Below are 13,787 nucleotides of genomic sequence, written 5' to 3' on the forward strand. Positions count from 1 at the left end.
ATACAAAAATTTCGTTTTTTTGGTTATTGTTCTGAATTCAATTTTTTGTATTGATACTATTTTTTTTTACACTAATCTTGCATTATTGCTTAGTTTAATTAATATATTAGGGTTTTAAATGTAAAATAGTTTTATCCAATTTTCTACATGTATATGATTGATGTAAAGCATATATGTCAAATCAATATATTTATGAAAGATAAAGTTAATAGTGACAAATTGTGTGTTACCTTATCATGATTTCTAAATCATTTATGTGTTGAGTCCCCTAATGCTTTGATAGCATAAATGTGTGAACGAATGTGTTGTTTTTTCAACTTGTCTTTTTTATTGTTATTTGGTTGCTTTATTCTAGTGTTTATGGCTAAAGCATTTGATGTTTGTTTGTCTCCGTGTAAGTGTTATATTAGTTATAATTAGAGGTACGCATGTTAGAATCAAACTTTTTTTAGCCGTGTTTGAACTATATTCAAAGTGGTTTCTTAAGCAGTTAATTGTATTAAGAGGTAGCTTGGTTGAATAGAAGGTTCTTAGAGTGTTGAGTTTAGAAGACGAATGTCTCTTGACAAAGAACTCTAACAACTATGTTTGGACTTGCTTTAAAGAGTTTTTAGAGTGTTGAATTTAGAATACAAGTGATTCTAAACAAAGAGCTTTATAAACTAGTATTTGATGTTGGTTTCTTAGATTGTCGAGTTCAAAATATGGGTGTTTCTAAACAAAGAGCTATAGGGACTATTATTCGATTTCATGTTTGTGACATAGTACTAGTAAATAAATATTGCAAGATAATATGACATGTTTGATTTGTTTTCATGTTAACTCATCCTTTTGTTTGTTTATGTTTGTGTTTGACTGCGATGATAATGATTTATTATGGGAGCTCAAGTAAAGATGTATAACGGTTAAGAGTGAGAAGAATTGAGATAATAGAGTTTAAGAATTATCTTTTGGATGGTGTATTTTATTCTACTACAATAAAACTTGATGTAAACAAAATGATTCTTGTCATATATGAAATTTGAATAAGTTTGATATATAATAAAAAAAATTCTTATGTAAATTATGGTTAGAAGTAAATACTTGTGTTTCTAGCACTAAAATTTTGTAATGTATAGTTATTTTATTGAGAATTTAAGTGATTGAAACTTGATGAGTTATCATAGGCTTAAAGTTATTAGGGATAGAGTTTGAGTAAATTTGTGAATTGATTTTGACATGAAATTAAAATTGAGATGATTCTCAATGCATGAAAATGAAGTTCATGAAATGTAGTCTTGAACATTGTAAATACTTTATGTTAAATTTCAATTACACACTAACTTCGTGATAAAAATACAAAAGGAGATTTTTTGTGTTTTTGTAAACATTATTGTCAAATTGAGTTATAGATTACAAGAGTTATAACATGTTGTATAAATTTCTTAAAAAAGAACTATATTTATCACTTGCTACATCGCAACTCATGCACTTGTTATTTCATGCTAACTCTCATGCACTTGTTATTTCATGCTAAGTCTCTCATTCTTAATATCGTCCTCAATATAACCTAAACATCTCAACATATAACCTAAATATCTCGGATTCTTGAAAATAATAAGAAATTTATAAATAACTATGTAATCAATATTGTATTTTCATTTATTTTTAATATTCACGTCTAATAAATTAAAGTGACATTTCTGTTAGCTTTGAGAAAAATTGTTTAATTTGATAGAATTTCTTTGCTTCGAAAATAGTACTAAGAAAAAGATTGATTTTCTACTCCATTTTTCGATAGAGTGAAAAAATTTAGCTTGAGAAGAAATAGAGGTGAAAACTAATGTTGACTTCCTGTTATATTTATGATTGAGCAAAACTACAAAAAATCAATATAACAATTTACAACTTTATACAAACTTAAACGGACAAAACGTACTATAATTTACTTAACTTGCACTTCATTAAACTCATAATAAATTCATGATAACTATAAGAAATTAACTATTCTCATAAATATCGTCTAATGATTATTGCCATTGACAAATAAAATTGGTTTAAACGCAACTCAGTACTATCATTAATAGCTTCATTGAACTTATACTACCCAAAAGTACTATAATTTACTCAAATATAACTTGCTCATTGAACTCATAAATAAATTCATAATAACTAAAAGAAATTAAATATTCTCATAAAAAATCATCACTACTACAAAATGATTATTTTACATTGAGAAATAAAATTAGTTTAAATGCAACCGTTGTAGGCAAAAGTATAGTGATATTTTTGTAATTACAATACTATCAAAAAATAAATAGCTTTCCTTACTTTTCTTTTAACATGCTAAATCAAATTTAAACTCTCAATTTCATTACTTTAACAATAAAATTAAACATATACATAAAAGACTTTGATAAATAATCTAAATGTAGTCTCATGTTATCTGACAAAGAGAGATTTACCTTAACCTCCAAAATTAATACATGCGAAAAGAGGATAAAGAGATATTTACTAAAAGACGAGTTATAATTAGACAAAAATGTTATATTCTCTATATCACTAAAATGGGTTTAATATAAGAAAAGATGAACAAATTCTTCACTATTTTATAAAAAGATAGAGAAAAAGTACTTTAAAGAGATAATATTTGTTTATAAAATAAGTTTAAATCATATTTATAAGCTTTTCAATTTAATTAATAACATATTCATATTTTATCTTCTTTAAAATATTTCTACTTGTAACAATGTAAATACCTTACAACAAAACAAGATTCCTACGTTTCATAATATTTATAACAATATATAACAAGGTTCATACATTTTATGTATAATTTTACTTTTAACTATATTTTAAAATAAAAAAGATAAATATATAGAAACCATCTCTACAGACAAATTATTAATTTCTTCAATATCATAACACATTACAAATCACATTATTATTTTTATTCTTTTTTATGTTCATTCTTTTTCTCATTTATGTGTCGAAAACAACTTTTGTTTACACTCCTTTCTCTCTCTTTTTTTTTCCACTTCTCTTTCAGTTCTACTATTTTGTTTTATCTTCTCTACTAAAGAAAGATTAAAAGGCATGCGTGAGTTTTAGGGGTGACATTTTAATTTATTTTCTTTATCTATTTTCATACTCTCTTTTTTTTTACTTTTTTTCATTTTTAATTAAACACTTTTAATATTATTTTATTTATCACTTCTTTCTTTCTCGTTTACCAAATAAGCAATATGTTTAGTTTTTAAAAGGCTTAATACCCTATTTTGTCTCCAGTTTCGCTCGAAAATATCAAATTAGTTCATCCTTTAAAAAATGCATCAATTACGTTCTCACTTAATAAAATTTGCATCAATGAAATCCCTTCCGTTAAATTCGTACAAACGACGTTAATTGAGGCTTAATAAATTAACGCTGTCTGTACGGATTTAACGGAAGAGATTTCATTGATGCAAATTTTAGTAAGTGAGGACATAATTGACGCTTTTTTTAAAGAATTTTCGAGCGAAACTGGGGACAAAATAAGGTATTAAGCCTTTTTAAAAATATAGCTGAAGAGAGTGAATATAAGAAAACGAGAGTGTTTTTAAGTAGAAATAAGAAGGATGAATGTATTATAAATAATTTAGTGAAATACAAAAAAAAAGGCTACACAGAAAATAATTATAGCACAATTAATTATTATAGTGCATAAAAAGCAAATACGATGTAAATTATGCTTCACCGTCAATGGTGGAATAATAAAAGGTTGACTAAAGTTTTTAAATTTAAGTTGTCCTTATTATAATAACAGCAACAAGAAATTCTATTACTGATAAAATAATAATAGCAAACAAGTAATATAATAATATTTATTTATTTTTAAATCAAACAATGTTAACAAAATTAATTCTCAATCATTTTCACCGATTTCTTTATTTATTTAATTTCTTTTACCAAACACCCTTAAAATAGTCAACACACAACAAAAAGGCATTTAAACTTTGGAGAACTTATCTATTGATTGTTGGGAACCATATAAACAAAATACTTGCCTAAAATTATTTCTTGCCTGACCTTGTTTTCTGAAGTATTGTTATTACTTTAATAGAAAGGATACGAAAGAAAGAGATAGAAAATATAAAACATCTGACAAAATATTAGTTTACAATGAGCATATGTTCGTGCTGTCCAGCAGGTTACCCTTTCTAAAAAACGAATATTACTTTTATTTAAAATTATCGTGACACTTTAGTTCTTTGGGTACATAATTGGGTGAGAGATCTAGGTATATTATAATGTAGGTGAGTTGGTCAAATGAAAAAGTACATTACAGATGGTTTTTGTGAAACTGAAACTGATTACAGCAAGGTGTCAGTCCCTTAAAAAGTTGTTCTTACCGTACATACACAGGTCTAGACTTCCCAGAAATATTTTTTTGTATAATTGTGCTGTGCCGACAAGTGAATTGCATGAAATAGTAGAAACTTTTATGGACATGTGGCCTATACTGGGCCTTTTTCTAGAGGAAAGTGACATAACATTTGCCCATCAGCATTTTTCTGCAGCTTTTTCATCAAATCATCTGTTTCTATTACGTGCCATTTTCTTCCTTACTCTCATTACTGAATTCTGGAAAATTAGAGAGAATAAATGCAGACAATATCGCAGGCAATACCAGCCACTCCTCCTTTATCTGTTCACCAAACAAACAAATTTTAAAGCTGTCACAGACTAGTAATGTTTAGCAGCAATTGACATTTAACGAAGAATTAGAGCTTTTTTGCTAAAATACCTCTAGAAATCCGTATTCTAAATCCATCAAAGCCACTGCTTTTCCATAAGGATATTTTGGAGAGAATTTTACTGCTGTCATCAAGCAACTTTCTTCTCCATTTCCATAGTTTCTAGTTTCATACTCCAATTTTCTCCCAGGAAAGATAACCACCTGCGAAAAATTGAGTGTTAAGATTAACAACATTGAACCTTAGAAGAATGAATCTCTAGCTCAAGCCCCAAATGAACTGAGATTAACTCAACATTCGGTAATAGATTAAAGAATATATATAGAAAAAGAAGGTTACATTCCGAGTGCCTGTGAGCTCAAATAGCTCAAATAAACGTTTATCTTCATCACCGGTCTTCTTTATCTGTAACACCCAGTTAGAGTTCATCATTGACCAGACTGTTCCTTTTAACTCGGCAAGAAGATGGGTGTTACCGGATGCAGTCCGGCCGATAACTTTTTTATTGATACTACTCTTTGTGTTCTCAGTTGACAGGTTCCTATAGCAAAAATAACATGAGAAAATGGCAAGAAAAACTATATTTGTTAATTAAGATTGCTATGAGAAAACGGCAAGAGAAAGCATCAAAGCTAGTGCTTGGCACTTTTAGCAGAGTGAGAGAAAAGCCCAGTTTTAACTGATTCAACATTGTTAATTAGTAAGCAACTCAGCTCATGATATTCTAAACTCCATAAGCAATTTGACTTACCCTGTCTGGATGTTGATTATCTTATTGCGTGCTTCATTCACAACATTTATATTTGTCCAACATTTAATTTGCTGGGACCTTCTCGGAAGTAGGAAGGAAAAATAACTTTTTTTGAATGGAAGCATAGAAACAAAGTGCAGCTTATACGGTACTGAAACTGGAGGAGTTAAAGACAGACCAATGCGAATGCTAATAGGCTTTGACCAATTGACTGTACATGTCAAATCTAACCATTTGTCTATTGGCAGTTTAGATGCTACATTTTGCAAATCCTCCAAATTGATTGAAGTTTTTCCCAATACTTTGTGTAGCTTTAGTCCTCTAAAGTTAAAACTTGGGCGAGAAATGAGTTCAAGGAGTAACTCTCCATTACTTTCACATTGGAAAACAGCAACTTGTTTCCCTTGTGACTTTGAGGAAATGCTTAATTGCTTCTTGGTATTGAAAAGCACATCTTCCTGTTTCTTGTTGAAGGACACAAGTAGCTTGCCTTTATGGTCGGATGGTAAGTTTCTCACGTCAACAATCTCAAGCATCACCTGAATAAGAATCATGAACAAAAAATGTTGCAACAGTTGTCCAAAAAACATGACAAGTTACACTTGTTAGGGAAAGGGATCCTCTCCAGTAAAACAAGAAAACCTTGAGATGGTGAAGTGTTTTTGATCTCACCATATATTATTCTAAACATCTACTTTCAATAAAAAAAAATTATGTTAATAAAATTATTGAAAGTCTAGGATCTCATGCAGTGATAAAGTAATTAAGCAGGATCCATTTCCCAATTGCTAGTGTCTTCTCCCGTAACAAAGAATATAGAAGAAATAAATATTGGAGGCTACCTGCACAAGCAGTTTCTGTGGAAGTTGAATCAGATTTTGGTTCGTGTTATTGGATGGAGCCGAACAGAATTGGTGAGTACCAACTATCTTATACTTATCAACAGTAAGAGGAGAAGGGGGGTTACCCCTGTACATTGCTCCTGCTTTCCAGTATCTTGAACCAAATGTCTCTTCCCACTGTCTGGTGGTTTCAGAAAAGCCGACATCCAGCTTTTGGCCCTTGGTCCTATTAGAATCTGTGTCATCATGTTCTAATACTTTGCCCATAATTGCCACTAGATCGTTACAGTAAGACACGGGATGCAATTGGTGAGAGTGCCATATGAGGTCAATGTCATAAGTTGGAACACTGAAGCGGCTTATGTGCCTCTCTCTATTCCTCTTTATCAAATGCAGAAACCCCTTGTATCTGGCCACAGCTCCTTCAAGAAAAGTATCCACTTTCCAATAAGGCCTGGAAACCTGTCATTGAAGTTGGAGACCAATGGATAAGCACAAGCTGGTATTGCTTTCAGACATTTTATTCATTGAGTAATTTCATTATATACTTTACTTGAATAAAAATCACCTTTACTTTCATTGAAGTGTTAGTCCAAAACCAATGTACTCTATTACATATGCTTAGTAATCACTTTACCCATAAAATGTATGAACAGCAAGTTAAAATAGCACCTGACACTGGCTTATTTGTCTATACTACAGATTGAAGGTTAGGTAGGTATTAACAAGGCAGGCCACTCCAATCTAAATTTCTTAATTACCTGATAGAAGAAAGTAGTCTGTCTTTTAACAGCTGAAATCAGATCATAATTGGTGGTACTTTGTTTGGCTTCCAAGAAGTTTTCAGCAAAACCTTGTAATGAATGATTGTTTAGACCAACAAGTTCATATGGCTCACTTGGATACATTGAATCCCAGACTTTCTCACTTTCCTCTTTGCTGGTTCCCTGAGTTGAAGATAACACTTTCGAATTGCCTAATATTCTCCCATAAAGTTCGATGCAGTCAGTTTTGTAACGCACCTGACACAAATGTTGGAAAAGGGTGATTCCAGAAATACAACAATTCTTTCAGAAAACAAATTCACAAATAAAAAGAAAACTTATATGTAATTTTGACTTCAGCACTCAAGCTTACCGGATTAAGCCTATGACAGTGCCAAATCCATTCACAATCAAGAGGCACAACCAAAGGGATTTCTGTCACAGGTGACTCAGTATGTTTGGCCAGTAAAGGAAGCCAACAATACTTATACCTAAAGACAGCACAAACACTAACGATTAAAACACAATCTATTGAAATAAAAGGTGAATGAATATACAACACAGGAAACATGCACATTTCAGGCACTAACATACATAATAGGATTTTAGTTACATGCCCGTGAAAAACTTGGTAAGAGCACGAGTAATACATCAAATAGTTCCTTAAATTACCGAGAGCTAATTAACTTTGATATAAATTTACAAAAATATTAAACCATTAAAATGATAAAACATCAGTTATTTAAATCATCAGTTTCATAATTTTAGAATTAAAACAAGAGTGTAATCTATAGCATAATAGCTATAAATATTTTATTCTGTCAATTTATTAAAAACTATTATAATCACAAATTTTAAAATAATTATACAAAAGTCAAAAGGTTTACCAACAATAGAATCCATGAGTAAATGAAAATATAATTTTGGCTTAATACTACTTTTTTGTCCCTATTTTTGTCAGTTTTGCTCGATATGGAACTTATTTTTTCGAATGTTCAATTTAGTCTCTTATATCGCAATTTATGTTCAATTTGATCTTTTTTTCCGACAACGTTTAAATCAATAACGGCATAGCGTCCATGTAAGAAAAAACAGAACACATCATCATCTCACCATGTCATCACCATCTTCTCCAAACCAAAAACCCTAACTTCTGTAGATTGGGGTTGATTTTGATTTCTGTAGGTTTTTGTTATTTAATTGAAAGTAATTTGAGAGTTTCGCTTATTGCAAATAGTTTTGCATCAAGGTTGAACGAGTTCAATGATGGTGTAGTTTGTGGTTTTGCAGGTTTTCACAGAAGAGGCATGATTTCACGAATTAGGATTGATGTTTGATTTAAGAATTATGGGTTTTCAGCAAGTTTAATAGTTTTGTGATTTTTGACAAAGCGTTTATGGAAAGAAAACTAGGGAAGATGGTGATGACATCGTGACAATTTATTCCTTTTCTTGTTAAGTAGACATTTAAACGTCTTTAACAAAAAAACCAAATTAAACAGATTATATTTAACATTCTAACAAAAATAAGTCCCACCTAAAGTAGGCACTAAAATTGATATTAAGCCTATTATTCTAAAATTCATATTAAGCTTATTATTTTATGTAAACTATAGGACCTTCTAATAAAACTTCAAAACTATTTTCATTTAACATTTTCTTTTCATATATACAGATAGAGAAAGAGAGAGACAAAGTATCTCAAAACCGACAACCAAGATTAATAATATATACTTATCAGATGTTTCCATCGATCCTGATTCGTGTCCATTAACAGTAAAAACACTAAGATAATTGTAGTATAGTAGTTTTAAGAGTTAAACTAAACGAAAATTTTAGATACTAAATTTATGGATTCTTAAAATTTCAGGAAGCAAAAGATACCTGTAAACAGCTATGCGCAAAAGTGGGCCATCATCATAAAGGTCACGATTTCTATCAACCTCTGCAAGAAACAGAAGCTGTTGTTTAGCCGTAGCAACGAGGTTTTCGCTTAACACGATTTTCTGAGCTTCAGCCCACTCCAACTCTTGCTGTGTCTCCATGACGGTTGCTCAATTTCACCTTCAAAACGCAGAACAAAATGATCAATATAGCTATTTAAGGCTTTGAATAAACTTCGAAACGAAGATTCCTTTCTTTTTCTGCCCTCAATCGTGAAGATTTTGAAAATTTTCCTTCTCATTCGGAAGCGGTGACCCAGTTATGGGGGAAGTAAAATAAAAATCTGTTGAAACTTCACACGCTACGCGGATACTTTAGATTAGATTTTGAGAAGAAACCTGTGATTGAACTTCGTTCATTCTGACTGAGAAAACTATTGAGGTGGGTTTTATTTTGGGGTTTATAACTATGAAATAATTTTTAGTGAGTTTAAAACTGTCTTCGCTAATTAATATTGAAATTTAAAATTAATTTTATATCCAAAAGAATAATTTGATTAATTTTAAAAGGTTTAATTATGAATTTACTTTCCATACTGTTCAACGTCTCTTTATTTTTTTTTATTTTCTTAAAATGATTTAATTTGATCAATACCGTTGAATTAACCGTAGTGTCGTGTTTGTATCAATGACATTTTTAATTTTTTCATATTTTTAAATTAAAAAAAAACAAAAAATTGTCACAGGTCATCGTGTCACTGACCCTATTTCTTTTTAATTTAGTCCACGTGTTTATAATTTAGGTTTTTTCTATTTTAAAATAAAATAATTTGATCATCTCTAATTTAACATCAAATAATTACATTTAATTACAAATAAATGTTAAAATATTTTCTTTGAATTTATACATAAATGACTCTCTTTAAATATTTAAATTAATTTATTTTTACATAAAAAGTTTCTATTAAAACATGATTTTTTAAATATACTAAAAATTAAATATAAAGTAACTTGTAATTGTTAAATATTTAATATAATAAAATATTTTAATTGTAATAAGTATCCCTTTACATTAACATTTTTAACATTTTTAAAAAATTACAAGTTTAAATAGTAATTTTTTTAATGTAAAAATATAAAAGAAATTAATTTTCAGGTGGAACAATTTATGTATAAATTATAAAAAAATATTTTTACAAATATATATGAATTGTAATTATGTTTATTTATAAATTTAGTTTTCAGTTAAAACGACAAAATTATTTTATTTTAAAAAATAAATTGAATCGAAATTATAAATGTGAAGGCTAAATTGAAAACAAATATTATCATGATAACAAGAGTGACACATGTGGCAGTTTCTGTTTTGTTTTTTGAATAAAAATTCTTTTTAAAAATATGGTCACATCTTTTAAGACTAGAAGACTAGAGTGGTAACATGACACTACTACCACATGATGTGACCATAATTTGACATATGACACATTTTGTTTTTAAAAAAAATTAAAAATTCTTTTTAACAGCATAAAAAAATAAAAACTTTTACCAATTGACATATAACATGATCGGATACAGTTAAAGTGAATCTAACAAAAAATTCAAATTGAACTGTTTTAAAAAACTAGAAATATTAAATTGAATCCAAGAAAATAAAAAATAAAAACAAAATTAAACCAACCAAACAGATACAAAATCCAAATGTATAATTAAATCAATTTAAAATTAAGGGAAATATTAACTTGATATGATTCTTAACATTATAATATAAGTATTTTCTTAAACAAAACTGTGTACAGTGTTCTCAATTTAATCAATCTATAATTTTTTTTTCTAAAAATTTGAAAGTTTACTTTAGTCTAAATTGTGATTAGTAACGTTCTTTTAAGATATAGTGGTAACATGATACTACTACCATAATTTGACAAATTACGGTTTTTGTTTTTAAAACAAATTAGAAATTCTTTTTAAAAGAAAAAAATAAATTTTTTTACCAATTTACATGTGGCATGGCAGACACACGATTAAAGTGAATCTAACAAAAAAAAATCAAATTGAATTGTTTTAAAAATAAAAATATTAAATTGAATCCAAAAAATAAAAAATAAAAACAAAATTAACCAACCAAATGTATAATTAAATCATTTCAAAATTAAGGAAAATATTAACTTGATATGATTCTTAACATTGTAATCTAAGTATTTTTCTTAAACAAAACGTTGTACCGTGTTTTGAGTTTAATCAATCTATAATTTTTTTTTCTAAACATTTGAAAGCTTACTTTAGTCTAAATTGTGATTAGTATGTTAAATTATATTAATAATTTACATTGGTTCATGTAATTTAAAGTATAACTTTGATGTAAGGATTCTAATGTGATGATTATTAGAATATAAGGTATTAAAGTTATTGGGGTTATTTTAGAGTTATTAAAATTAATCCCTCTCTTCTCACTCTAAAAGGGCATTTTTGTATTTTATTAAAGTTAATTAAAAATATCATAAAAGAAGACACGTTAAGTTTCTGAAGAGATATAGAGAACGTAACGTTCTTAGAAAAGAAGAGAAACCTGACAGAGAAAAGAAAACCTTCTACAACTTCTATATCATCCAGAAGGCATTAAAGTGGAGTAAGAGAGATAGAACAGTTGACAGGAAAAGACAGGAAGAAGTGCACAATGGATCCAAGTTAGTTCTTCTTTACTGTATATGTGGGAATTGTGAGTATTATGAAAAATTCAAGATCCTGTGTGTGTTTTTTTTTTTCATTCAATTGAAAATTAAAGAATTGCTTACAAGTGGTATCAGAGCCAGGTTTTGAATTTTATGATTCTCCATGAACGATAATTTTCTCAATTTTGAAACCCCTAATTTGAAACCCTAATTTTGAAATTATGAAATTTAGGGATTTTAAATTTTCAGATGTTTAATTATTTTATTGGCATGAAAGAAAATCGATTCACTGGACGAATCTTGAAGTCGCAAGTTTTTGATTTTTTATTTTTTGAATGTTGCATTAAAGCAACTTTACCGTTGCATGATAGTTTCAATTCACTGTAACGTGAATTTCATCTAGGATGTCATATTTGTTTTTTATTTGATTACATCATTAAAGCAACTTTAGTGCTCCAGGAAAACTGCAATTTAAATATGCCATTAAAATCCCGCAATGTAGAAAAGTGAAATCCCTTGAATTTAACTTCTGGAAGCCGAAAGTTTTTTTTTTAATTTTGGTTGTCACCAACTTTATTGTTGCAACACTATTATAAGAGAAGCAATTTTACTGTTGTGCTTATGTTAAATTCTAAACATTGTTATGCATTAAATGGAAATTATTTTGTGAATTGAAAGTGAATGTTAGGTAAGGTAATTGGAATGCAGATGTGAATTAAAAGTTTGAAGGTTATGCTTTTAATTAGAAAAGTGCATGACGCCCATGACATAATGTGCATGACATATATAATGTTTTGTTTTATGAATTATTCATAATATAAAAGATGTTTAATTATGAATATATATAATAATTAGTCATTGATGTAAGGATGTTATGGATTACCCAAAGGTGAATATACAAACATATATAAATGAATGACTTGATAAGTCATTCATTTAAGTTCACCTTTGGGTGATTCTTAAACTGACAAATTCCATATATATACTTTAATAAACAATCAATCATACTTAAAACTATATGTATGCTATCTTTGGATATACAAACATATACTAAGTACATGAAATGTTTCACTTTAATGTCATCAATTATAAACCATGGTTCACCTTTGGGTAATCCATAACATCCTTACATCAATGACTAATTATTATATATATTCATAATTAAACATCTTTTATATTATGAATAATTCATAAAACAAAACATTATATATGTATTGCACATTATGTCATGGACGTCATGCACTTTTCTAATTAAAAGCATAACCTTCAAACTTTTAATTCACATCTGCATTCCAATTACCTTACCTAACATTCACTTTCAATTCACAAAATAATTTCCATTTAATGCATAACAATGTTTAGAATTTAACATAAGCGCAACAGTAAAATTGCTTTACTCTTATAATAGTGTTGCAACAATAAAGTTGGTGACAACCAAAATTAAAAAAAAACTTTCGGCTTCCAGGAGTTAAATTCAAGCGATTTCACTTTTCTACATTGCGGGATTTTAATGGCATATTTATATTGCAGTTTTCCTGGAGCACTAAAGTTTAATGATGTAATCAAATAAAAAACAAATATGACATCCTAGATGAAATTCACGTTACAGTGAATTGAAACTATCATGCAACGGTAAAGTTGCTTTAATGCAACATTCAAAAAATAAAAAATCAAAAACTTGCGACTTCAAGATTCGTCCAGTGAATCGATTTTCTTTCATGCCAATAAAATAATTAAACATCTGAAAATTTAAAATCCCTAAATTTCATAATTTCAAAATTAGGGTTTCAAATTAGGGGTTTCAAATTAGGGGTTTCAAAATTGAGAAAATTACCGTTCATGGAGAATCATAAAATTCAAAACCTGGCTCTGATACCACTTGTAAGCAATTCTTTAATTTTCAATTGAATGAAAAAAAAAATTGCTTACATAGTAACATTATTTTAAGACTAGAAGACCATAGTGGTAATAAATAATAAAGTTTAGAGATTAAATTTACCATACATAAGAAATTTGGATTTCTTATTTTGAAAGACTAATATAAAAATGTTATAATGTTTCAAATTAAAATAATAGTTTATCTTAAAAATTTTTTTTCTTTTTCAATTTTAAGTTCATCAATTGTCATTATTAGAGTCAATCACCACACATATGAGTTATTGTC

The 13,787-nt window shown here is 28.4% G+C and overlaps 1 protein-coding gene across 1 annotated transcript; it reads right to left on the reverse strand.

The window, feature by feature from the left end:
* Nucleotides 1-4,275: 4,275 nt before the first annotated feature.
* Nucleotides 4,276-9,449, reverse strand: LOC148195078 (glycine-rich domain-containing protein 2-like). The gene is made up of 9 exons (XM_088095033.1): nt 9,354-9,449; nt 8,956-9,135; nt 7,446-7,563; nt 7,070-7,330; nt 6,309-6,770; nt 5,467-6,005; nt 5,055-5,256; nt 4,766-4,918; nt 4,276-4,666 (listed from the first exon to the last, which is right to left on the reverse strand). Exons 2-9 carry the CDS (start codon nt 9,114-9,116, stop codon nt 4,565-4,567), a joined length of 1,998 nt encoding a protein of 665 aa, XP_087951159.1. The 5' UTR covers nt 9,117-9,135; nt 9,354-9,449; the 3' UTR covers nt 4,276-4,564.
* Between the last annotated feature and the right edge of the window lie 4,338 nt (nt 9,450-13,787).

This window comes from Vigna umbellata, chromosome 7 (assembly GCF_029865625.1).
Source record: "Vigna umbellata cultivar VRB3 chromosome 7, Vumbellata_1.0, whole genome shotgun sequence".
In the NCBI taxonomy this organism is placed as follows: domain Eukaryota; kingdom Viridiplantae; phylum Streptophyta; class Magnoliopsida; order Fabales; family Fabaceae; genus Vigna; species Vigna umbellata.